The sequence below is a fragment of the Bacillus rossius genome, chromosome 1 (genome assembly GCF_032445375.1).
Source record: "Bacillus rossius redtenbacheri isolate Brsri chromosome 1, Brsri_v3, whole genome shotgun sequence".
Taxonomy (NCBI): Eukaryota; Metazoa; Arthropoda; class Insecta; order Phasmatodea; family Bacillidae; genus Bacillus; species Bacillus rossius.
This window is the reverse complement of record NC_086330.1, coordinates 132,527,988-132,555,813: the sequence shown is the minus strand read 5'-3', so window position 1 is coordinate 132,555,813 and position 27,826 is coordinate 132,527,988. Positions and strand designations below refer to the sequence as shown.

At 38.3% G+C, this 27,826-nt stretch overlaps 1 protein-coding gene across 2 annotated transcripts in view; it reads left to right on the top strand.

Annotated features, from left to right (window-relative positions):
- The window catches only part of LOC134546159 (histone-lysine N-methyltransferase E(z)), a 96,429-nt gene that overhangs the window by 12,283 nt on the left and 56,320 nt on the right, over positions 1–27,826 (top strand). For both annotated transcript variants that reach the window (XM_063388727.1, XM_063388726.1), the window contains exons 3-7: positions 8,873–9,081; positions 13,169–13,360; positions 16,317–16,609; positions 20,931–21,094; positions 22,672–22,772. In XM_063388727.1, the coding sequence (XP_063244797.1) occupies positions 8,873–9,081; positions 13,169–13,360; positions 16,317–16,609; positions 20,931–21,094; positions 22,672–22,772 (959 nt within the window). The remainder of the gene's footprint in view (positions 1–8,872; positions 9,082–13,168; positions 13,361–16,316; positions 16,610–20,930; positions 21,095–22,671; positions 22,773–27,826) is intronic.

Genomic DNA, 27,826 nt, shown 5'->3' with positions numbered 1-27,826 from the left:
GCAAGCCCCTATGCTAACCCCATAGTTTGTGTGAGTAAACGAGACGGGACAGTAAGACTGTGTCTCGATGCTAGGGAGCTCAACAAAATTACAGTCAAGGACAGGGAAAGTCCTATACAAACGGCAGAAATTTTAAGATTGTATCAAGGTGTGAAGTATCTCACAACCATGGATCTGTCGTCAGGCTATTGGCAGATACCATTAGAGCCTAATTCCTGCCAATATACATCATTTCTGTTCAGGAATCAGCAGTATGTATTTACAGTTATGCCGTTTGGACTGTGTAACGCAGTGGCTGACTTTACGAGATGTCTAGACGCAACCTTAGGACCCGAGTGTCAGGGATTTGCAAGGGCGTATGTCGATGACATATTAATAACATCATCAAATTTTGAAGAGCACATGCAGCATGTTGCCACTGTACTGCACAAATTGCAAGAGGCAGGCATGACTGTGAAAATTAGAAAATCTGTTTTCTGCAGAGAGGAATTACCCTTTTTAGGACACATCCTCACACCTGAAGGCATTAAGACAGCCCCAGACAAGCTGCAGAACATTCAGGAATTTCCTACACCGAGGAACGTGAAACAGCTAAGAGCGTTTCTTGGAATAATTGGGTTTTACAGGATATACTCCAACCAAGTTGCACAGTGTGCAGTTCCACTGTTCAGCCTATTGAAGAAAGGTCAGGCATGGATGTGGAGTGAAGAGCACGAGCAAGCCTTCATCAGCTTGAAAAACTTGTTCCTGACTGAACACGTCATCTACCATCCAACCCAAGGGAAGGAATTTCTGTTATACACAGATGCCTCTGACACAGCCCTAGGATGTAAGCTTGCACAGGAGGAAAATGGAATTGAAAAGACTGTAGCAATGGCTAGTCGTACTCTCAACCAAGCCGAGAGAAATTACACTGTTACAGAGCGAGAGGCTCTGGCCATTATATGGGCACTCCAGAAGTACAGGGATCTGCTACTTGGAGAAACAGTGAAATTGTTAACAGATCACCAGGCGTTAACATGCCTTAAGGCAGGCAAGTTATTTGGTAGCCGCCTTACGAGATGGTTTTTGCTACTGCAGGAATATGATATTCATATACATCATATCAAGGGATCTGCCAACACCACTGCAGATTACCTAAGTCGCCTGCATGAACTGCAAGAAAGTTCACCATCTACATCAAAACGACAGAAGGAATTTTTAGTGGCACCAGTATCCACAGAAATATTTAAAACCAACCCTAAACTCCGAGATATCCTGAAGGATATAAAATGTAAACAACAAGCAGATGAGTACTGCAAAAACACCATCAACCAGCTGCAGAAGCAGTCAGCTGATAATAAAATTCACCAACATTTCTGTTTGTCAGCAGAAAATGTTTTGTTTGCCCAGTCAAGGAAGAGAGGCATTTTCGAAGATCACTGGAAACCAGTGATACCAGCTGATTTGAGGCAACCAATCACCTGGGAACTACATGTAGCCTTGGGACATGTAGGGAGCAAGAAGCTCATTGAAGCATTAAAGAGGCAAGTGTATTGGCCTAACATGTCACGCTATGTAAGTAAGGTCACAAGTGCCTGTGACCTATGTCAGAAGGTGAAACCACCTGGACAACACCTGCATGGAGAATTGCAGCCAATCATTCCAACAGCACCATTGGAATTATTATCAGTTGATTTATTTGGCCCCCTACCACAGTCAAAGGGAGGTGTTAAGTATGTTTTTGTGATGCAAGATGTTTTCACAAAATTCACCAAATTATATGCAATTGTGAATCCAACTGCAAAAGCAGTTATGCAAAAATTAAAAACTTTCGTTGAAGAAATTGGTTTACCTAAAGTGGTATTGTCAGACAGAGGTACCCAGTTTACCAGTGATTTGTGGCAAACAGGAGTCAGGAAATTAGGTGCAATACCTACAACCATCAGTGTACGGCATCCACAAAGTAACCCTGTGGAAAGACTCATGAAGTCAATAGGGAGTCTTTTACGTACGCTATGCCATAACTCGCAGCAATCATGGCGAGATAAGTTGCCATATGTAGAGTGCGTTATTAACCATACTGTACATGGTTCTATTGGAGTTACCCCTGGAGAAGCCATGAGCCTGAATAGATCGGTGGCGATCAACCCGAAATATTTACCCCGATGTGAACACACCCCTAATGAAGAGGAAAAACTACCTACAGGAGAAGAGGTAGAAGCTCTAGTGAAGAGGAAGTTGACAGCAGAAGCTGACATCAGACGCAAGAGGAAACCAGCATCAAAATTAGCAAAATTTAAAATTGGAGACCAGGTACTGAAGAAAACAACTCCGGTAAGCAAGGCCTGGGAACATGTAACCAAGAAATTGTTTTTGTTATTTGAAGGTCCTTATGTCATCACAGACATAGTACAAGAGAATTGCTATGCACTAGCAGAGCCAGCAACAGGCCGACCAGTAGGCCGTTATAATATAACGCAGTTAAGGGAATACAAGAGCCCTACTACTATGTAAGCAGTACCGACCTAAGCTGCGAATGCCTCGTGATGGTACAAGGTGTAGTACCATAAACAGCTGAGAGCAGTCTAAGTGTAAGTTTCAGACCAAGGATCTGAACTGTACAGAGGAGTAAGTGTATGTCACTGTGATTATGTGATCTAGTACGCCATGTGAGGCGTAGTGCAGCCACTGTAATTTGTAATGTTAAGCGGAGGTGTAATTCCCGCTTGTTTCTGTGTAAAGGTGAAGTAAAATGCCACCTATGCAGATATTTACCCTGTGGTTATGCGGAAGTGTAATTCCCGCTATATTGCTGTATTTGAGGTGAAGTGAAATGCCACCCATACAGATGTTATTGTAGCCTGTGAAGCTACCTGTGTACAATGTGTATTGTATTTATGTATCAGTTGGCTTGCACAATTCCTCGTATGAGTATGAACTCAAATGTCACTAAGACATATATATACAACATTAGACTAGCCTATACCTATGTGAAGCTGTATGTACTGTGTACTAACAAACGAGAAGAAATTAAGCTTATTTAGTGTCGATGTAACTAGGTGGTATGATACCCCATCCTGCTGTGTAGACATATATAAACACTGGCATGCAAAGCATCTCTAAAAGCACATAACCCTTTGCAACTACAAGCAGAGTAATATTATGCAGGTTACCTTGATTTAATGATGATGCTGAGTAATCCAATAGGCGTCGTTATGTTGATGATGAAAAATAGAAAATCACTAAATTTTCTAATATTTATAGAAGAACTCACTAAGATTTTAAAACTTCACTATTTTATTACCATTTCTGGGATGAATTTAGGGAAAAGAATGATCTTTAGGATTGCATTCTACCCAGAATGCAGGTTAGAAAAGTATGCACTCATTTCGCATACAAATCCAATCAGATTTAGCTGAAATATTTAGTTTATTAAACTTTGGATGTCAAGGCATTGATATTTTATGAAATGAAAACACTGAAATTTGAAATCGATGATTTTTAAGAATTTATTGGGAGAAGCCCCTATACGAGAAAATTACGTCGTCTCAACACTATTCACTCGCATCACTGTCATAGTTGCTTGAATAGTATTCTTCTAATGATGTGAAGAATAGCGAAGAATGTGGATCTGAAAAACTCAGGATCTAAGCCCTTTGTCACGAGAAGTGAAGATACTCCGGCAAACAAGTGTCCACAAGCAACTTCGCCTAACAGAAGTTATAAAATTGAAGAAGCAAGAAAATTTTCTTAAAAAGAAATGAAAAAGATATTGAACATGTGATACCCTATGTTGAAAGCTATCCTGATACAGCATGTTTGTGAAACAGCTGATTTGTAAAAGGAACCTTAGCTACACTGAAGCCAGGAGCCTCAGTAGATTACAAGACTCATGTGTTACTGATAGTAACCAAGATGAGATGAAATGTGAACATTATTCAACCCAGCGAGACCGCTACGGGATGAAAACACAGTAATGGAAGATGAGAGGAGGAAGATAAAGCCTCTACAGCTGTTGAGCTGAGCACAGCAGACTGAAATTGAAAAAGTTACTAAGTTGGTAATTGTGTAAACCAACGACTTCTCTGTATAGGAGAAGATAATGTAAACAATGTGTAAAAATGCTATGAAATTTTGATTGTATAACTTGTAAACATAATGAAAGGTTAATGGTATGTTATGTAAATGTTATTATATATATATAGTTATATATAAATGTTATATTATATGATCAATTGCTAGTATGTACTATGTAAACATAACAATGAACTATTAATTGTCAGTATGTACATGATATGATATATATTCTTGGATGAAATGTTAACAAGTGTGATGAAATGCAAATGTAAATTGCAAGCTAAATATGCTATAGTTAAATGCAAATATTTTTAATAATGAAATGTAAACATGTAAGTTACAAACATTGAGTAATGAATATAAATTATGTTAGCTATCAATATGTTATAATGAAAAGCAAAACATGTGATGTTTGATATTCAATAATGATACGCTATAATGAAATGTTGTGGTGAAATGTATGAAATCTCATGAAATGAGAACACAAACAAGCAAATGCACTGTGATGCATACTAATCAAGTACGAACTAACAATGTGATATGTTAGTAGCAAGTAAAGTACTAATATTGAATTTAATGGATATTGATAACCAGGCATTGTTATGCAAGAATTGAGATTTAATAATTAATAGTATTTATTTATTTTTTTTTTCTAACAATGATGTTAATAATGAGAATGTTATATGTTAAGCTAGGAATTTTAAGGTTAATTTAAGATATTTTTGTTTTAACGGTGACGTCATAGTGTTCCGCGGCAAGTACACAAGTTGTATTGCCTGCAGACACTTGTATTTGCAAGAGTACAAGTACGCACATAGTGATTAAGGTATCGATTAAGACCCGGACACCTATACTTAAGTCAGGTGCGAAGGTTACACCAGAGTGAGCTAGACGTAGTGCGGTTCGCAACGATTGTGTACCTAACAGTGATGGGAATAGACGAGTGCTTCCTTGTGGGAAGTGGTGACCTCGCCCCACGCAATCAGCACCGCAGACGCCATGACGCCGTCTCGCGCGTAGTCGTGAGGCAGGGCGGCTGGACGCCGCCACATCAGCAGTTGATGACGTCAGCTGCAGTGCCAGATGCCGTGCTGTCTGGTACAGCATCATCGCCCCACGCCAGACCCCGTCGATGCGTGGTGAACCAGGCCAGGTTTGTTGGTCGTTTTGAGGACAGGCGCCGTCTCGACGCCGCTGTCCGCTGCAGGAAGGAGGAGTCGCAGCAAGGATGCAGTCATCACCGCAGATGGACGTTGACCCATTGCCGTGACGTGACCTGGAGAACGTCCTATTGTTGACTCACGTGTACATTGCACCCCTTCGAATCCCTTTAGTGAATCATACTCACAGTAAGTAAGTCCTCCCGAGTCCTTCTCAACAGGAGCGGCTCAAGGCAGAAGCTGTCGGAGAGCAGCAGCAGTTCCAGCCTTCGAAGATTTTGCACTGCAAAATCCGTGAACTTCTTCGCGCAGGTCTGTTAGCAGCGACGACCCGATAAAAAGTGTTTAAAAAGGCGCGATTTTCAGGCGCGCAACGGTAAAAAACGAATCGAGGAGGAGAGGTAGTCTCTCTCAAGTTGTTTTTTTTGTTTGTCGTTTGGTGCGCGCGTTGCTAGGCAACGAAGAGTGTTGTGTATTGTGCGACGGAGAAAGAGAAGTGCCAATCACATTGCACCGTTTTGAACAGGTCAAAGAGCACTGTTCAATGTAATTGACAAGGGCGGCAAAATCTGTACTGCAACATGTTTGTTTTGACAGTTTAATTATTTATTATTATTTACGATTTATTTTATTTTTGTTTGCTCTATGTATAATATCATTTATTTTCAGAAACGGCAATACTTGGTTATGTATGTCTATGGAAAAGTGATTCTTTGGATTTTTACCGGACTATTTGAACGAGGTATTGTTGATACCCCTCTAAGGACTAATGGACTTGAAAACTGTAAACGGTAAAATTAACGCCGTAATTTTATTATGTAAATTATTAATTTTAATATTTATGTATTTGAATTTTAAGTGAAATTTTGTTATCCGCGCAATTGTTGCGTTCGGAGTTTACGTTTTCGGTAAGAAATTAGGTAACTGAAACGGTCCTTTTGGCCAATCACGGGCCACCATTTAAAAGTGAGTCTTACTGGTTATTTTGAGGAAACTAGTAAGAAAGAGAGTTCTACAATGGCCAGCTGAATGAGCGGCAACTTCGTGACGTCGGCGAATTTAAATCCTGAAAATTAGCTATCTAGCATCAGGCATCCCGGATAGTGGATGATAATTATGAACCATTAGGGAGTTCAGAACATTTAAATAGGATTTATCTAAAAAGATAAATATCATAGGAGTGATTAACGTGAGTAATAAAAGTGCCCAGATTTTTTGTGCCCTAATCTTATGCACGAATCACGAAACTCCCGTTTTTACGTCACATCGTCGCCGAAACTTATTATAAACATTGATTTCATGAATTAAATTGACTTTATAGAGGATTTAAATAATACTTGGACATAAATTTTACGAATTTACACATTAATTAACAGACTCAGTGGTCCTATAGATGAGAGGCTCTGAGCTCTGCCGATGATTTTGAACCTATCTAGCCGAGGTAAATTGATTTAAGTTCCCTAAAAAAAAAACATTAATTAAAAACTGTGTAGTGTCAACGAACCCGAATTAAGACTGAAAATATTTAAATGTGCGCAACATAACTCCTGGTAATTGAACTTTTATTGAATTACTATGATGTCACCGTTAAGTTAGGTTGTTGTTTTGGATATGAATAATAATTAAATATATTAATAAGATTGAAATCTTTTAAATCGTTTTTACATTGGAAATAAAATAATTCTATATTTAATATTCACAGTGTTGTGTTGTGTTATTTGTAATTCCACCTACTCCAGTGTGTATTTATGTATGTTCCATATCAATCAAATCACACCTAACTGTGACTTACCTTATGTCAACATTACCAGTGAAGAGTCACACAATTTAAGAAATCTAATTTATTACACAGTTTTATTCAGCCCAACGTTTAAGTGTGTGTGTGGAGCCTACTAAGCAGCACGAAAGTAGCTCTACATATTTAATTGGCTACCCTAGCGGGGCCTAAACAACTAAGAAGGTTCCCGCACATTATCTTATATGACAGGTCATCATGTGAAAAAGTACTTATGTCACTTTTGCATGAAGTCGTTGCACCCGGTGGTACTCATGCTCTATGACACAAAGAAAGATGTTGAAGGAAGAGAAAAATTGAGAATAAATTGGTTATCGTGTACCTGTTTAAATCATGTCTAAATGTTTATAACCTCCATGTGTTAGTGTTCTGTATCTTGTCATTCTTCTTTAATTCGTGACATGGTCTTTTTTTCTACACTGCAGAATTTAATAGCAAAGTATTTAAAACTGATATCTACCTTTTTGCTGGTTGGCAAGTCCCAGGTACCAACCCTTACCCCATCTTTCTGATAGGGTACAGTGGGAAAAAATAATCCTTCTGCCTCCATTCCCCCTCCCGTCCAATACGGCTGAGAATGAGTGTACCAAAAGTGCCCATATATTATCCTCGTAAAATGTCTATTAAATAATTTTAGATTGCATGTAGATAGGCAAGGTTGTGCTGCTGCCTCATTTCTCATATTTAGGTCCAAGATTATATGGTGAATTGCGATAAAACCGAAATAACACCGAAAATCATATAACATAAACATATAACACCAAAATACAAATTATTACACCATAAAGTACCGAAATGCAATTAAAATCATAAAACTTATCAGAATTTTTTGTCAAAACTTAACTCTAATGACAAATACGGAATCTTTTAAATTCAGTGAAATTTATTTATCTAGCTTAAAGTTTGTACCACAATTTATGTAAAAATGATTGGAAAATGTTTACTTTTTCAATTTTGCAACTCATTTTTACATTACAACATTAGTAGGTACATTTATCAGTCAAAGAAGTAGGTACTTGACGGTAAAATTAACTATAATGTTAGTATTACTTAGTTAATGTAGTGTTGGTTGAAATAACAGTGCAAACTGTATATTGTGCAGGAAAACATTATTTATAGCCAATTTGACATTTTTTGAATGTTCTTTGAAGTGTGTTTTTATAATAATTTGTTTGTAGTATATTTGTTATCCTGCCAGGTAGACAGATGAGATAGAGGAAAACTGTGATTCAGGACAGAAAAAAAACACGGAAATTATCTGATTTAAATGTTTTGGAGATTGAGATATGAAAATATTTTGAAGTGTTTTTCACTGTGAGTTATTTATCAATTATTGTTTGTGGCTTGCTTAGGGGTCTCGCTTAGTTAGGAGTGTATTTGTGTTAGTGAGAGGTGGTGATAAGTGCGACGCTTGCTGGTGCTTCCAGCACTGTATCACACCAGATTGTGAAATGATGCGGACAACTATAATATTTGAGTGGTAACCATAACACATGATGGAGAAATAAAGATAAAAGTGTAATGCAAGTCCATTGAGTGCTTTCAAGAATATTTACTCAAGAGTTTTTTGCCAGAAATTTATTCTGAAAACACACGTAGTAATTTTCACACTCCTAAAAATACAGTTGTGCTCACCCTTGCGGTCTCTATGAAAGAGTGTTGGTGTGCATCTAACAAATTATAAACAAAAAAAAGTAAATAGGGAAACAGAACTTCTCATTCCCCCTCATAGTATTCTTAAATTTTTTTTTGTAAACATACACCATTTATGATATCTTGAGCAGTTTTTATATGTTTCCTCTGTAGCTGTAGGTCACACAAGGAAACGTGAGTGGCAGTGTGTGTGGTGCATGTGCAGATGTCCTTGCGGAGGAGCAGAAGCGGTGGGTGGAAGGCAAGGCGGTGTGGGTGTGGTGCCAGGATGTGCCCGCCCACGCCTCCTGCATGAAGAAGGCAGAGGTGTGGTCGGCAGACCAGGCGCCGCAGAGCCGGCCCGTTGCCGTCGTCAACGCCGTCACGCCCATCCCCACCATGTACACCTGGGCGCCCATCCAGCAGAACTTCATGGTCAGTCTTTTAGGCGTGTCTCTGAAAATAATCCTACATTCAATTGTATAGGTAAGGACAAGATTATATGGCGAATTGCGATAAAACCGAAATAACACCGAAAAGTATTTCAAAACATTGCATAGCACTGAAATGCAAGTTAATACACCATATAGCACCAACATGTAAGTTTTATCAGGAAATTAAGTAGCATTTAACCAAAACTTAATTCAAATGAGAAATAAAATCATCTTTTAATTTTTGAAATTTAAGGATGTTAATTTCCGTACAAATGTACAAATGTTTTTGTTATACACCAATTCATTAAGAATTATTTTACTATTAAAAATACAGCATATAAATTCCCCCCCCCCCCCCCCCCCCCCCCATTTTTGTGGAGTAAGTATTACAAAACAGCTTTTATTAAAATAAAAACAATAACACCAAAATACTCTTTTTAAAAACAAAATTTGACTAAAAATAAAACTTTACAGTCAGTTAATCAAGAACGTACGGGCTATAACTTAAAAATTAGGGCTCGGGGGAAGCGGGGGGTGGTTTTTTTGAAATCAGGAGACAGAACTCTATCATGCATCAATGTTAACTCCTAAGCCGTTACGCTTGACCCATTAGAGTGCAGTAACTGCTGCACAAGTTGCAGCGTGACGCCTATATTTGCACGTCGGTCCGATGCACATTCAATGCACATGCAGCCTGCTAGCGGACCAATCGAGACCTAAGCTCATACAGGTTCATACATGAGTTAGGATACCTGCTGGACGCGGTGTCGCGTCAGCTTATTCTATATCAATAAAACCAAGAAGTATTATATAATGATTTTTATTTTAAAAAGTAATACAAATAAAGCATTGCAATAATAAGTAAACCTAAAAACCGTACAGGTGACATAGTACATGAAACGACCATCTCAAACTGTTTAAAGTTATTTATGATGATTAAAAACTTGAGTATTGATTCGTGTCTGAGCCACCGAGAAATCCAATTCAGGTCCTCGTCAGCCATGATCGCTTGACGAGGTGGGAGTGTGCTTTCGCTATTTCGTCTGCTTCGTGTTCTTCTGCACGATAAACTCTTTGCTCAGAAGTTGCAACATTAATAAGAAACTTGGATGACGGATCGTTGATATGAGTTTGTGGAAATGATATACTCACTTCTTAGCATCCTGTGCATTCTGCAGTCTTTGTGAATCACGATCCAGTAGCTGCAAATGGAAAGAAATGAAATATGAAATTCAGTTATTAAAGAGGTGCTCCATCCCTGGAAGGAATGCGCAGGCACGGGATGTGCACTCATTAGAAGAGAGATGCTTGAACAACGTTTTGTTTGTGTGCATGGCCGTAAGAGCGCTAGTGTGCTCACTGCTCAATGTTTGTTTACGATTCGTTGCCAAGGCTCATTTGTAATGGCGGCAATTTTTCTTTCGTATTTTTGTTTAGGACTTTAGGTTATTTGCGTGCTACTTGCTTATTGTTTCGTAGGTGGAAACTGGAAAATATCTGGCGTTTATTTATTCAATTATTTAGTGGCCATATTTTCATTGAGGTACATTGTTAAATTGAGTATAAAATTACGTATTAAGTTAAATACAATGCCGCCACGTGTACGAAAATGCTAGCTTGTGACATAGCTGGTTTTAGCATAAATAGCTACTTAGGTCATTCTTCCACCAATGTTTATACGGTTAGTACTGTGCACTGCCACAACAGCGCTGCAAATAGCATTCTAGCTGTTATTCAGAGAGTGGCCTTTCTATCCCTCCCTCTCTTTTCTATGTGCGCAGGAGAAGTATTAAAATGCAGAATATCATTACTTTAAATATTGGATACTTACATAGAGAACAGAGGTTGATGTCCAGGTCTTTGGTCACAGTGTTGCTCTGGACAAACTTGTTTACTCAGTGGCTGTTTATGAGCTAATGCTTATAAGGAATTTATTGACGGTATAGAATAGCCGGATTATCCCAGTTCCAGAACAATAATCAGAGAAATTTGAAACCAATGATGCAAATTGAGATAGTAAAATAGGCAATATTTTTCAAATTCAATTTATTAACAATGCCAGCATATGGTCTAATTGCGATCACTTTTAATATTATTACATCAACCGTTTGCCGATTACAGAGATTTTTCTTAAATCCTGACGTCAATGTCATTACGAGATAAGTATGCCTGATTAAATAAATTTTGTCATATACTGTTTGTTTTTAAACTGGAGTAGAGTTTGTACCTAATGTGGTCAATAATTTTTGAACTCCGTACAAAATAACTTTGGGTGCCAACCAGGTGCTCCGCATCTTGGCCGCCCCATCGAGCTACCGATACAGTCAGTGCGACACAAGAGCGTACTACGGGATATAACTTCAAAGTTAAGGCTCAGGGGCAGCGGGGGGTGGTATTTTTGAAATCAGGAGCCATAACTCTATCATGCGATGAAGTTAACTCTCAAGCAGTTACGCTGGACCCATTAGAGTGCAGTAACTGTCGCACAAGTTGCAGCGTGACGCCTATATCTTCACGTCGGTCCGATGCACATTCAGTGCACATGCAGCCTGCTAGCGGACCCATCGTGACCTAAGCTCATCTAGGTATATACGTGAGTTGGGATACCTACTAGACGCGGTGTCGCGTCAGCTTATTCTATGTCAATGATACTAAGAAGTATTGCATAATATAAATTTTATTTAAAAAAGTAAAACAAATGAATCATTACAATAGGCAAACTTGAAAGTCATACCAAAATATCTTTAAGAACCACATTTGAAGCTGTTTTAAGCTGCGTGCAGTATGTTTGAAAAGCTGGCCACAGTAGAATTTTATTTTCTAACAGTATATACCATAATTACCCGAAAATATTGCAATGATTTTTACCAAAACTGCTGAAGCTAAAAGTGGGAGTCACATTATAATCTCAAACTGGTATGTTGCAGCTAGAAGAACATGAATCAACTGTGATGGGAACAGCTTAGTTGAAAAACTATATGCTCTGTCGTAACTGTTCAAATATAGTTTTACTCTGGGTTCCTTCCACTTCCTTCTGCTTCTCTTCACGGTGGCTTCCGGTCAAGGCATCCCCTCCCCCTCATTTTCCTTCCCAGGTGACCACTGTATATCGCAGCATTCTCTGTTTTCTGACTGATGGCTTTTTAACTGCAGTTGTATAACTAAATTTTTTCTTATTGCGGTTTCAAAAAAGGCTCAGTAAATCACTGCACCAGAAAAGTTCAAGTAAATATAGTATAAATTCACTAAATTAAATAAGTATTTATTTCTGTGTGTTAGAGTATGATTTCCACTTCAAAAAGTACATAAACTCATAATATAAAATTAGGTGTCACTTATATTTAGTCACATAATTTTTAGGTAAATACGGTAGTGCTTTGTTTGAAACAGCTGTGAAACTCCATGCTTTTTAAAAAATAAATGTGTTTCATCATTGGTCGAGCGTTCAGATATCCTGCACCTACTTGTTTTCATGTGGAATAATTGATCTGACTCTTTATCTTATACATAATTCTTTTTAAAACACAATTTCAGACAACAAAACTTGCAACTGATTAAGTTGCCATCACATATCTCAGTGTTAAATGTTTCTACCTTGTGAAAGTTTTTCACTAATTCACTAAGCATTGTCACTATTTGGTTAATGTGTAGTTTCAAAACATCATTTTGAAATTTTTTTAAATTTAAAGTAAGCAGTGATATAAAACATTAAGGAGAATAGTTTCTATCCCTCTTGAATTTTTATATCTTCATAGCTTGATTTTATCGAAATATTTTTATTCCGGACCCCATCAGGGCACAAACAATGTCAAAACTTTTTTTTAATGCATCATAATTAGAGTGCAGTGAATTTCGTAATATCTTTATTGTCAAAAATAATTTTTTTTATTTTTATATATTTAACATGAAAAATAATTAAATATGAATTGGTGTGTGACAGTTCCAGATTCTGTATTCCTTGATAAGCTTTTATTTTTAATATGTTATCTGAGAAGTAATTTACAAACAACACAAGTGTATTTAAGCTCCTCCAGCTCGAGCTGTTAACCAGTGACGGTGTTGACTTGCGGGGATCGTGTTCTGGGCAGGTGGAGGACGAGACGGTGCTGCACAACATCCCGTACATGGGGGATGAGATACTGGACCAGGACGGCACCTTCATCGAGGAGCTGATCAAGAACTACGATGGCAAAGTGCACGGCGACCCGGACGTGGGCTACTTGGACGACCCGCTGTTTGTGGAGCTGGTCAATTCCCTGGTGCAGTATCAGCTGAAGGACGTGAGTTGGTTTATTATGTCCACAACATTTAGTGCAAATTATTTGCAGTGCTTAAGGTGCCTTCTGCACGCTGTTCCAACTATATGCCAGCGCCCCCGGCTGACGTGGTATGGCCACTCACGTAAGGCTGTTCCAAACACAGTTCGCCCAATCATCTGCTTGCTTTTGTATTTATCCGGTGTCGCTGTTCCAAGCTGACGTCAGTGCCCCGAGCGGTGTGCGTAGGCTTTAAAACTTCGCCTGTTTGTCTTATCTATCCAAACATTATGCCGGAAAGGAAAATAATTGCCGTAGTTTTGCGTATTTTTACAGTATATTTTTGGAGTTTAACATTATAACGTGAGCGTCTATAAGCTTTTGTTTGCTTTAGTGCATTTATGATTAATGTTCAGTGGCAGCCATGTTGCGGTTTTTGTTTACCAGTGACGAGACAAGTCTTTTACCCAGTATTTAAATTTCGCGTAAAAACACTGCAATTTCGCGTTTTAATACTAAATTTTGTGTAAAAACGCTGTGTTGTGGCGATTTCGCTTAAAAACTGTATTTTACAGTGATTTGGCGTTTATCGTCGTTTAATCGCGATCGCGAAAAGAACAGGCCCCTACTAATACGCAGTGATAATTTTTTTATAAATAATTTTTGTACTTTGACTTGTGTATACCATCGACCCAAGTTTTAGATATTGTTTATTTGGGGAAATATGACTGTGTTATATATGCGTCTAGTCAGTCATAACCCCACTCAACGAGTCGTTAAATAATTGTATCTGACAGATTTGCAATGTTGTGAAATGATTTTTTTTTTTGCTACATGCTGGAATCGACTTTTATCACCGATTCTCGATTCTCGATTATTAAAGTAGAATTGATAGGTATCGATGAAATTAGGAATCGGTTTTCCCATCCCTAATATATATATATATGTGGTTTCTGAGAAACTGGTGAACTTTAAGGCTATTGTTCTATTGTTCTATGTACTAACAATAGCTGTTATCCCTAACAGAAGTTAATTAATCATAATTTTCACTTTTGTATTTATTGCACATAATTTTAAGAGCTCATTGTTGTGTTTTAAAAACTTTTTTGTTAAAATGATTTTGTATCTTTTCAAGTAATGTTTGAAATATTTTGAAAACACTATTATCTTATTGCTAGTACTCTGTACTACTAGAAACATGACTCTTTCTTATACCTATAACAAAAAAATTACTTCACAGTGATTATAGTATTTTCAATCCATTGCACATACATCCAAAATACAAAATTATCTGGAAATGCTGGTACACAGGAGCAATTTTTTGAAAAATTATTTGGTAAGTGAAACCCTGATTATCCGTTTTCCAATGGACCATGAGTAAAAAACGGATAATCCAGGAAATCCTACAATGTGGGAACACACTCTAAAGTTACCAAATGCACAATGTATGTACTATTGCAAAAACTTTCAGTGAATCAGTTAGGTATTTCCATAAATTGACACCAGCAGCACACTGTGTATACACTATCAATATTGGAAAATTATACTTCCTTAATTTTTTTAAATGAACAAAACAAAATAAACTTCAAATTTGCATGTTTTAAGCAAGTAATTACGTATGTATTATTCAAAATTTAAAAGGTACATACTTACCACATGTTATAAGATGCACTTCTTTCTTATTTATAATGCAGAGAAATTATAAGATGAGTTTTTATGCAGCAAAATATTTTTGGTGTTGGTAATCACAAGTTTGTTATTATTAATACAATGTACAATAAGATAGAATTAAGAGTCGATGGAGGAATACCATAGCGCTTTGCCAAATCAACCCGTTTTTCGCCTGGATATTTTTCAACAGCATTTATAATTTCTAAACGCTCTTTAATGGTTTTAACCTCTTTTGTAGGCCGATACATATCAATGAACCTTTACAAATTTCACACGTGCAATAGAGTTAAATGCGTAAAGCTAATTTACCGTAAACAAAGAAAATCTCGAGCATATACGGCCGGCCACGGAAACGCTAGGATGAACAATTTAGTCTATGTTTCTCGCAGGATTTCACTGTCGCTAAATAGAAACGTGTTTACGTTGGGCTAGTATGTACAGTATATTGACCACGGTTATATTGTTGTGTCGATTATCGCACAAAGCAAGAACTATCGTGCGAGCGTTAGCTTTCGTCTGTTGTTTTATCGAAGTTGGTGAACCTGTTAGCAACAGCGTCATGCTCACTTTATTCGTTTTCTTTTAGTAATGGCCGCTATATGTAAATATTGGTATTGCGTGTCGTGTAGACACGCGTAAACTGGAATATTTCTTGGGAATTTGAATGTGAAATCGGTAAAAAGCCTGTAAAGTTCAACCCGTTAAACCGGGTTAAAAAATATTCGTAAACGATGGAAACGGGATTTTTTTAAGATTGTTCTTGCGGGATTTTTTCGGGACCACGGACATAGAACAATAAAACCGGGAAATTCTATAATGCGGGAACGAATAAACGAGGTTTCACTGTAATGTCTAATGTGTTAAAAAAATATTGAGTGGGGATGAGTAGTTCAGTTATTCCTTATTTGGTTTTTAAACTGTATTTTTAAAACAGGAAGCACTCTCGAAAGCACTGAAGCGACTTGCATTACACCTTAATCTTCATCTCTCTGCCATCTAATGTTATGTTGTCGCTCAAATTTCATAGTAGTTGTATGCACAACAAGAAGACTGCACGCCAGTGTAGAGTCTTCCGCTTAGAGGCAATACCGTGCTAGGAGCATCATTGAGCTTCACACTTATCATCCCACCTCATTAACACAGATACACCTCTGACTAGGCGGGTCCCTGTATTAAATTTGGGTAGCAAATTTACTTTCACAACTCTTCTCATAGTTTGAGATTTTTGCAGTGCTCTTGGTCTAACATTGTATTGAATTAATTGCACTAAGTATGTTACTAAATAATGACTGCATATTGTGTTCTTCAGGAGGAGACCCCCAGTGAAAAGGAGAAAGACAAAGAAAGGGATAAAGACAAAGATAAGGATAGAGACAAAGACAAAGACAGAGACAGAGAGAAAGATAAAGACAAAGACAAAGACAAAGAAAAGGACAAGAACCGAAGTGCTTCGAGTGGTAGCAGCAAGACAGAACCGAAACAGCCAAGCGTCACGGCCGTGGTACCAGCACCTGTCCCCAAGCCCTTCCCGGGCATGATAGTGTTCCAGGCAGTGTCCGCCATGTTTCCGGACAAAGGCGATGCGGAGACCTTGCGTGAGAAGTAAGTACTGTCTCATTGACACTTGTTTCCAGGTTCATCTGCTTAGTTGTTCGAGAGCATATGTCCCTTGGCTGATTAAAAACTGTTTACTCTCTGCCCTAGACTACCAAACTAAATACCCTCTTTTATCGCATAATCGTTGCACGCGCATAATCGTCGCACCTATATTTTAGGGTGTCAAAATTTGGATAAAAAAACCTCTCGTGTAAACGTCGCATGATGTTTTTGGTCCCGCTATTAGATTCCGAGCGCTTTGTGTGGGTATCTTTTCTGTATAAAACAACGTATTTTAAAGTAGAAATTGAATATTTATTTGGACATTACCACTTATTTAATTAATGGAAATACGAAGTTATCAAGTGTATAAATTTTCTTTTAAAGACGTTTTTAAATGTTTTAATCTTTATCTTTTTTTTGCATCGCCATGGTGTACCGCTTATAAAAATTTAGCCAGCACTAGTTTGGTTATGTTGCTTCCCGTATAGAGCGCGCACATGTAGTTGAATATTGTTATTGATATCTTGTCGATTGCATGCAACACACACTCTCTATCGAGTGCCGAGTTAACTACATCTGAAGGCCCGCAATCTTTCGTGGTAAGTGTGTACTACGACGATAGTTATGCGTTAGTTCATGTCACAGATTCAAGTGGCTCGCGTTCAGATCACAGATTTTGTTTTTCTATTTAACGTTTAAGAAAGGTTTTTGTTGCATGACTTATTAATTTAAATTGTTTGGTGTGCTCTTTTATACTTCACTTTTTAAATAAACTTACTTTCCATGAATTTGTTTTGTTTTTATGAATAACTTTACCTAACAAAAATTTTTTTTCTTGCATAAACGTTGCACCCCTAGTTTTCAAACTTGATTTTAGTATAAAATGTGCGACGTTTATGCAATAAAACACGATATTTGGTTTTCTCTGAAGACTATAGTCAAGATTATTGTGTTTATGTAACATACGTATTTAAGGGTGATATGATAAAACATAAACCAACCAAACAAACTTCCAGGGTACGACACATGGTGCGACCATTACTTGTCTGTGGTCTTGCAGGAACTCATCACACCAAGATTTGTCACTTTTGGGCAGTGTGACTACACAGTGTTTTTAACTTAAATTTTCTGTATAAAAGTTCTAAGTAAAGGGGTTTTATTCTTATTTTATTGTCTAATATTCAAATATTTAAATTCATACTATTAAAAACCAAATACGTACAGTAGAATCCCGCCGATGCGACCCCCTTCTGATGCGTCCATTCCGTTTATACGACCATTTTTTGAGAAACCGTGAAAAATTTGATCAGAGAAAGTCAAAAATTTGAGTAAAATCGGCTGAAAAACAAGTCTGTTACACTTTGTTGGGCGTATGTGTTCACGTTTATCTTGGCGAGCGCTGTACTGTAAGCAGGCAGGCAGGCTGGCAGGCATACAAAAGATGGCTAAAAATAGATACCACCCCTCTAGACTGTCCATGCTAGCCAATACCGGTAAACTGCGCGCATCACCTGATAGCAGCATCGCACGCGTCTATTGCCATCCCGGTCCCATGCCTTTGTCTTGCGACTGGTTAGTGTGATCTTGCCAGCTGCATCTCAGGTGTCACTGGCCACACAAAGCTGTTTTCACTGTGTTAACGAATTCGCCAGGTGTTTGGTTCTCGGCTATTTTTCTATAACATCGCTGACTTCGCAACAAAAAAAAATGTGTGGAATTATTCTATACACCTCGGACTCGCATACCCCGAACAATGGGTTCTGATAAATACTCGCGCTACGTGAATTCGCGTCACGCAAGTTCGGCTATGCTAGCCGGCTGGTTGTTATTTTCATTCAAAACGTGGCGAAGGAACTTGTGTGGATCAGGTAGAAAACATTCGGCTATAAATGAAAGATATAAGATCAATGCTATCCTGAAATGCTGTGACATGTTTTTGGAGTAGATAATCACAGCGACAGACCGACAGGATGCGCTTCCGCCCTTGCCGTCAGCGATGTTTATTTTGACAGCTCAAGCAATTATCTTTTCCACGTCCCTTCACAGCGTAAACAAAAAGAAGAAAAAAACACAGCTACCACAGCGGCTTTTCATGCGGGCGGGTAAGATAACATGACAGTTGAGACGGCTTTTCGTGCGATAGTGGACGCGCTGAGCTCGGGTAGACACTGCTGAAAGTAATCTCTGTTTATGCTGCTACTTCTAGTTTGTGGTAGCCACTGTAATAAACCTCCTTGCTATTGTATTGATGTGTTCTCATGGGGTTCTTGGCGCCTACCCTCGTCGCAGTAAATGCCAGGACCGCTACTGCTGGATGGTCTGCCCAGACTGATAGTCCAGCTAGCACGTCACTGCCCTGGGTTACTGTATGGAGAGTAATAATAAAAAGTAAATTTAGTGGTGTTACGTGAATAGTGGAAATTTGCATATAAATGTAATAATAATTGAAAAACATATGATTTTAATGGTTCTGAAATATTGGTGTGAGGTTACGTTTAAAATTAGATTAATTGAGAAACAACCAAGGTGTCAAATCTAGGTGTCGGAAATTAGATGCAAATGACGTCACTAGAACACGTTGAATATCCTGCCGGGTCTAGCTATCCGTAGTCGGAGGCTTGAGGCTCTCTTCACAGGACCTCCAGGTGGTCTGCTGCTACACTGGAACTCTGGATGCTGTAATGCTGTAATTAGCGAACTACAGAGGTGCTGAGGTCGCCGGGTATCAGATGAAGACTCGACATCCCTCTCGTCCTGGAAAGTCTGGTCTAATTCTGGATTGGTCTCACCAATCTTCGTGGTCGAATCTCAGCTGGCGCTGCCCTCAGATGTCTGGAACCACTACGAGACGAAAACGGGACCGACGCGGAAGTTGGCACTCGAAGTCGCCGATACTCCCTATCTAGGATTTATTTAATCCAGATATAATTCTCTCAACTCGTAGAGAGGAGAATGCTAAGCAGGACACGATCGCGGATGACGCGAAATCTTCTATTTCTCGGGCGGCAACCAAGGCTTTGGTTCGCCCCAGCCCGAGAAACGTCTTCTCTCCGCAAGCTGGCGATGGCGTCTCCCTTCTTCTTCCTAATATCTATTTACTGACCGTCCCTAGCAACCAAGGAGCTATCGATATCAGCAAACAGAATAAGCTGCATAGTGAAATAAAAACGTGGATGTTGGAGTGTAAAAGAATCGAACTAAGACCAAATGAATAAAATTTCCAAGTAATAATTCTTAGAAGACCCTGAAGTTGAAAGTGTGTCGTCTATGGTAATAAGATGTGTCATATTTGTTATGCCTTGGTTGTCCTCTTCACAAACAAAACAATTAAATACATAATATTCGCTCATGGAATATACAATTAATATTACAATCATAATAAAAATAATAATATATAACTGTAAACAGTTGTACTGGTTACACTGCCCAAGCGGCATTCACGTGTATGTATCCGACGATGCGGTGACACCCCAAATTCTCTATTGCGACCATTCCGTTTATAAATCTGTTTTTCCGGAAACCGTGAGGGGTCGCATCAGCGGGATTCTACTGTACTTGTTTTTTAATTTTCATGTTGTTGGATAGTTATTGTGATACTTGCTGTCTGGGAACACATTTTGATGTTTGTAATAAGTGAGACATGTAATGGTGCGAAGAAATATACTAATTAATGTGGGTTACCGAGTTGATAGATTTGGCTTAGTACACCACTTATTTACTTGTGGTTTTTGTTTTGTAGTAGCAATAATATTTTCTATTATTAGTTATTACTATTACTAGCTGTTGAAATGATGACAGTGGTTGATAACATCTTCTTCAGTTAAGAGTAAAATCAAGGACTCAAAATTGTATTCATTAATTATGATTTTAAAATTTTCATACTATGTTTATCCAAATATTAGACAACTATTGAACAGTTCTGTATCTTGTGCAGAGTTATTCCTATTCAATTGCATTAGCATTCAGTTTGAAATTTCGATATTCACTGATGAAAATTTGGTGATATGGCTTAGTGTCTTTTTGACATCGGGGTCATAAGGGATGAAGAGGTTTGTGAGATGAGAATGGGGCATAAATTAAATGCATTGGTGGAAGAAAGGTAGGAATATTTGAGTGTCCCACTTGCTCATTGTAATGTAGCCATGTTTCCCACTGTTGAAAATCTGAGTTTGACATAGCTGGGAAATATTTGCAAGGATGAAGACAGGATTCATACATCACTGTTCTGTTTCATAACTTTGTTTAAAGTATTTTCTGGCTGTGTGACGCATGGCTGTGTCGCAATTTGTGCACATCTCTTTAAATCTCTCCCTTCACCCCTCAGGTATGTGGAGCTGATGGAGCACACGGACCCGAACGCCCGGCCGCCTGAGTGCACGCCCAACATAGACGGTCCGATGGCCGAGTCGGTGCCACGTGAGCAGACGATGCACTCTTTCCACACGCTCTTCTGTCGGCGGTGCTTCAAGTACGACTGTTTCCTTCACAGTGAGTGAGCTGGTGTGTGTTGTGACAAGTGCTCGATGTTGAAGTGTCATGGTATGCAGAGACGTTTCCTGACAGCATCGTGAGGGGGGGGGGATAAGATTTGTAGCTATTTTGGTTTGAAGTTTACTATATTAATTAAATATAAAACTTTACATTTATTTAAGAGGAAATGGCCATAACGCTTCCCCGCCTCCCTTTCCTTTTCCCTGTATCAGTCCCTGGCTGGTGCATAAAATAAAGGAATCAAAAAATCAATTTCTGTTAAGTAATTATATTTTAGTAATAAATTAAGGCATTTAATGTTCACCAGAGCTAAAAATTGTTATTCTATAATTATCTGAATTGTTTCCAATGGTTTTTGGAAACAAAGCATTCATGAATATTAGTGATGCACCGATATGACTTTACCGATTACTGATTCGATTACCGATTATGAGAGCAATAATCGGCAGATACCGATTCAGTTACCGATTATAATGAAGAAATTTTTTTAATTGAAATAATGCACACAAAATTTTTTATTCCCATGTGAATTTAATAACAAGATTAGCTAAAATCGAGAATACAGTTATAATAACAGTATAAAAATATATAAAATACACTATTAAGTCATTGCAAAGTGTAAATTAAATTAACTTCTATTTATATTTGTTATTGTAAACAACTGGAACTACAGTCTAATAATTGTAATTTACAATGGGTAAGTTTTTGTTGCGGAAAACAAGCATTATTATTGACTATCACATAGGTTGCATCAAGAAATTACCGTTTAACATGTAAACATGCTGCTTTATTTTGTTCACTTGAGTTTATAGAAAAATGTTTCCACACTTCACTTTTTTTCTCCCTACTCGCCATCTCACTATAATTATATAAAAATGACTAAAAACCAATTCTAGCACATGTGATTTTATTTATGTTGACTGAATATACAAAATTATAAATACTTTTTCACTTTTCACGTCATACAAATAACAAACGGATAATGTTACCAAAGACGCCCATAACGAGTTTGTAAAACGCAGTGATAAAAACTAGAAGGTATCGGGACCACGATTTTAAACCGCTACTACGACTCGAAAAGATCGATTGTCATAGAATCCACTGCAACTGTTTGTGGTATTTTGATTGCATGCCATCTATTTTACGTCTCTGGCTATAGGTAATGTACAAGGCCACTAAACAAAAGACGAAACGTAAATAAACGTGTAGGAAAAATGTCTTTTTTATTGTTCGAGGCAATGAGATTTATTAAACTTAACGAAATATCTTTATTTATGATATGACGGAGTTAGATGAATTTTGTAATATATACAAATATTACCGTATTTCATCCTAAAATGTGTAACAAAATATTACACGGTAAAAACCTACTTAATTACGCCGGGACGTAAATAATCGGCAAAGTAATCGTTAAGATAATCGGAGATTATGATTAATCGGTAAGTACCCATAATCGCCGATTACGATTCATCGGTATCCGCATCGGTGCACCACTAATGAATATAGATAGCGAGCTACAACAAACTTACTGGGTATTTTCAAATTAAGTGTTAATTTTATCTTAAATGTTACAGGACTTCAAGCTTCACACCCAGGGCCAAATCTCCAGAAACGGAAAGGGCCGGATCTAAAGAATTTCAGGGATCCATGCGGCCCAGACTGTTACATGCTTCTTGTGAGTTTTTGTTATTACTGATTGTTACGCATAATTTTTTGGTTTAAAACATGCATTTATGTATGTATGTATGCATGCATGCATTCATGCATACATATGGTTATATATTAGGGATGGTCGGGTACCCGAAATTTCGGGCAGTGTTTCGGGTATCAAGTATACCCGAAATTCCGGGCGGGTATTTCAGTGCCCGAAAATATCGGGCACCTTGGAAAACGGCAATACCGCACGGCACAAGTAAACAAAGCTTCTTTTTTTTGGAACGCAAGGCAGCTGCAGGAACATGCCACGCCGCCGCCGTCCCGGCACCAGCCGGTGAAGTGAGTGTGCGTGAGAGATAAGATAAAGAAGGTGCCCGGTCAGCAAGTGTGTTTGTGGGAGGGGGAGACAGATATAAGAGAGCGAGCCCTGCAGCAAGCGGAAGTGGTCAAGGTCAACATTTACCGTTACTCTCGCTGGCTGACTAACGATGCAGCTGGTCGCCCGCCTCTCTCTCTCTCTCTCTCTCTCTCTCTCTCTCTCTCTCTCTCTCTCTCTCTCTCTCTCACACACACACACACACACGCGCGCGCGCGCGTGTACGCACGGCGGATGCTCACTGCTCAATAGTCACAAAGTAGTGTTCAAGGCCGGTGGATCTGCTTGCTGTGTGCGAGAAGGATTATAAGCCGACTTTAATTACACACATTGTAGTTGCGTGGCATTTACAGAAAGTGGTTGTGAATTGTTTCTATTTAATTCATGTCATTATTTTACCAAAATGGATACCAGTGGAAGTGTAGGTCAAACAATCAACAGTGACAATGAACCTTCAAGCAGCTACCCAAACACAGTTTAGTTAATAAGCACTTTATTTCCAAGATTAATATGCACTCTATTTTTTAGTTTAATGTTTAACTTTCATATCAGTGCGGTATAGTAAATAAATAAAAACAGTTCAGGTTTGTCAATGCAAACTTAAGTACGACTATTTTATGTTCAAAATTTATTTCATTAACTGATTTTGATGCCCGACCGGGATTGCCCGAGCCCGAAAATTTTGGACAATTACCCGCCCGAGCCCGCCCGAAGTCAAATTTCTCTGCCCGACCATGCCTAATATATATTTATGGATGTTGGTATATACCCTGTTTTATCGCATAATCGTCGCACCAATATTTTAGGGCGTCAAAATTTGAATAAAAAACCTCTCGCGTAAACGTCGCATGATGTTTTTGGTCCCGCTATCACATTCCAAGCGCTTTGTGTAGGTATTTTTCCGTATAAAACTACAGCGAAACCCCTTATTTACGTTACCGTTATTTACGTTTTCCCGTTATTTGCACTATATTCTTCAGGTGCCGTTTGGTTCCCATTTAGTCCAATACAATACTTTCCCACGAATTACGTCTCAAAAATCGAATCCATCCCGCTACTTACGTTACGTAACAACCATAAACAACCAGAAAATACAGTGGGTACTTAAAGTGTAGATAAAATTAGCTAGTAGGCCTAAAAACATCATGAAAAAGTGGAAAAACGTAACGTTTATAGTCGGCAATAAACATTTTAAATCGTAAAATATATATATTTTATAACATGAAAAGTTACTTTTATTTCTAAACATGTAATAATTTAAGCCTAGGCGTGTAAAAGTCTGAGTAATTATAGCAGGAGACTATCTAAAATGCACGAGGGAAAAACGTAAACTCACGAATGTATAAAGTTACGGTAACGTCAGGAATTTTTACATGGCTGCTAGAGTTATGATACTGTATTTATGTCACAACTTGGCCAAAATACTGGTACGAGACATAAACTTCACAAGATAAAATGAGCAGAGTCTTGGTCACTGTTTTATACGTATTTTTTAATTTCGGAAGTATTATACAGTTGACGCATATTTTTTAAACTAACCATTTATTTCTGGGGATCGTAAATAATTAATATTGGTATCAAGACATCACGATGAACGTAAACTTGAACATGTCACGGCAGCGAGAAAACTGGTGCTGTCAGACTGTGTATTAGTGTATATAATTTGTGTTAGTAACATTAATGTTCAGACTGTATTAGTGCTGGTAATTTGTGCTAACAACATTGGTTAGACCTCAACATATAATAGACACTTCAAGTTTGTATTTCCCGCGCTGCTGTGTAGTGGCAACCATGCGCAAGCTTCCTCTGCCAATAGTTGGCAGCCCTGGACTTCCGGCTGGAAGTCAGTTATATTATCATCATGGCGGTGAGTAGTACAATGGTGTAGCCTCACTGTTAATTTGTTTCGTTTTAATGGCATCGCTATTTATTTTCGTATACAGTCCACTCAGTTATCGCGGCATAACATTTTGGTCCATCTAGGCTGGATAGTTCTGGTGTTAAAATTGCCGGTTTTCAAGATTTTTTTGTGATATTTGACACGTGCGTGAATATTGCTTATTGTGTCCGGGACCGCCTTTGTTCAGTGAAATATGTTACGGGCAGTGAAATGACTATTAGCCCTTGTACGTTGGTCGGATTGTGTTGTACCTTGCTGCACGAACGGAGTAATCTTTTTTGGTTCGTGCATTAATTACCGCGTGTTCGCGTAAGCAAGTTTGAGGTTATAGCAGGAAATCGCGTAAATAGCTTCAGCATGAGTGAACTTAAAGCGTTGGGTTTGCGGCAGGGGCGTATTCTCCATGAATGCAATGCATGCAGTGCATGCTCTAAATGAAACTAATATTTTATGGGCATTGTGGCATTGATCACTATCTCGCTGTTTAGTTCTGTAATTGTTTTCTGCTTAAGTTATTCCCTTTTCTTTATAGCTAATCTCGTTCCGTTCACGATTTGTGCGACGTGTGGCAAACAAATGCATTAGCGCTACCTTTTGACTACAGCGTGAATGATACTTGTAATAGTTCCTCAGATTGTCGCGGTACGGTGCTGTGGTGTTCTCGACAGCCACTCTCCAGATGTGACGTCACTACCAACTCTCGCGAAGACGGGGTCGCATGCATGCACTAGTTGCTTCTGCATTCACTGATCAGTAACACAGCGCGGCCGCGAACGAGTCCATTTAGTGTCTGTTCAGTCGGTTTTTTTTTTTAATTAAATGTTTGGGTTAGAATTATATAACATTCGTAGACATTTAGTTGTAATTCAACTCTTAATTTTACTATTTTTCCTTTTCACTGCAATCTTAACGCGTGCGGCGTGGGTGCTTGTCGCAGTTTGTGTTAAGCTTATGTGTCACGTGGGAGGTTGCAGGTGCTTGAATGTGACATTTATTCAGCATGAACAGGAGTAGATTGTGTGATGGTTAGTGATTTAGTGATAAGTTTACAATTAAGTTTGTTGTAAAATTGTAGTTTTGCAAGATGAATAACTGTAAAAATGACGTCGTAGAGACTATTTTTAATAAACCTTTTCAATCATGTTCATTTGATGAAAAGTTAGAAATCGTTAAAAACGGGCGCCCGATGCCAGCGCTTAGCAATCTAAAAACAGATAACAAAACTAAAAATTTTGTACGGACATTTAATCCTGAGCTTTATAACAAAATTGTGTGGTTATGTGGCAGTGAAACATTAACAAAACTCTTCTGTTGGCCATGTTTGTTGCTTGCAAATGAAAAATCACCCTGGAACAGTAAAGACCGGGGTTATTCAGATCTTAATAATTTGCACACGGCAATTTCAAGGCATGAAAAGTCAGTCTCTCATATACATGCGTGGATATCGCTCGGTACATTCGGCAAAAGTAGGGTTGACTTGCAACTGGATTCACAGAAACGTGCAAGCATTTTAAAACACAATGAAACTGTAAAACAGAATCGGGAAATACTGAAGAGACTGACTGCAGCTACATGCTTTTTAGGGCAACAGGAACTGTCATTTCGAGGACACAGGGAAAAAAGTGATTTTAACAATCGATGCAATTATGTAGAGCTAGTTCATTTGTTGGCTTAGTTTGACGACAAATTGAGAGTCCACTTGTCTACAAGCTCTGTGTTCACTGGATTATCACCAATAATTCAAAATGATTTAATTCAAAGTATCAATGATGTAGTAATGATTTCGGAAATAAAAAATGAGATTAAAGAAGCAACGTTTGTTGCTATTTTGCTTGACGAAACATGTGATGTAACAAATTTTTCACAGCTATCAACAGTGTTAAGATATGTGTACAAGGGGCAAGTATACGAAAGGTTCGTAGGCTTTCATGATGTCAGTGGAGACAGGTCAGCAGAGGCACTAGCAAAACTTGCAATAGACACTATTGAAGTATTTCAATGTAAGGACAAACTGGTAGCGCAGACGTATGATGGTGCGGCGCTCATGGCCGGACATTTGAATGGTGTGCAGGCAAAAGTTAGAGAAGTGATTCCTCATGCTGTATTTGTACATTGTTACGCCCACAAGTTGAATTTGGTGTTATCGCAAGCAGTTTCATGTATAAGTGCATGTAGAGTTTTATTTGCTTACCTTAGCGACTTTGTCAGTTTTTTTGTCCATTCCTCAAAAAGAACCAATTTATTAGACACTATAGTGCAGAAGAGATTTCCTAAACTTGCACCGACAAGATGGAGTTATTCAAGTCGCTTAGTTCAGACTGTCGCTGATCATAAAGTAGAACTTGAAGAACTGTACGAGCACATTTTAGAAAATCCGGAAGACTGGGACACAACTGCTATTAACGAAGCTCGTGGATTTCTTATGATGTTAAGGGATTTTCAGTTCAACTTCTTGTTGTGTGTATTTGGAGAGTTATTTTCGTTGACAGATGTTACATTTAACATTGTGCAGTCAAAATACTTGGACATTACATTTTGCAGCAAAGAAGTTGAAGCTCTGAAGGATAAGCTAAACACAAAGAGAAATTGCGGTTTTGATAAAAATAGTTGAAAACTGAAACCGTATCTGACTGTGAGCCTGCAAGGAAGAAAAGAAAAGGAAACTGCTCAGAAGCCACTGTAAAGGACGATTTTAGGAGGATGTACCTTGAGATTTTGGACACAGTAATCATGCAGCTGAATATTCGGTTTCAATCGTTGCATGATTTAAAGTTCATTGAAATGTTTGATTCAAAAA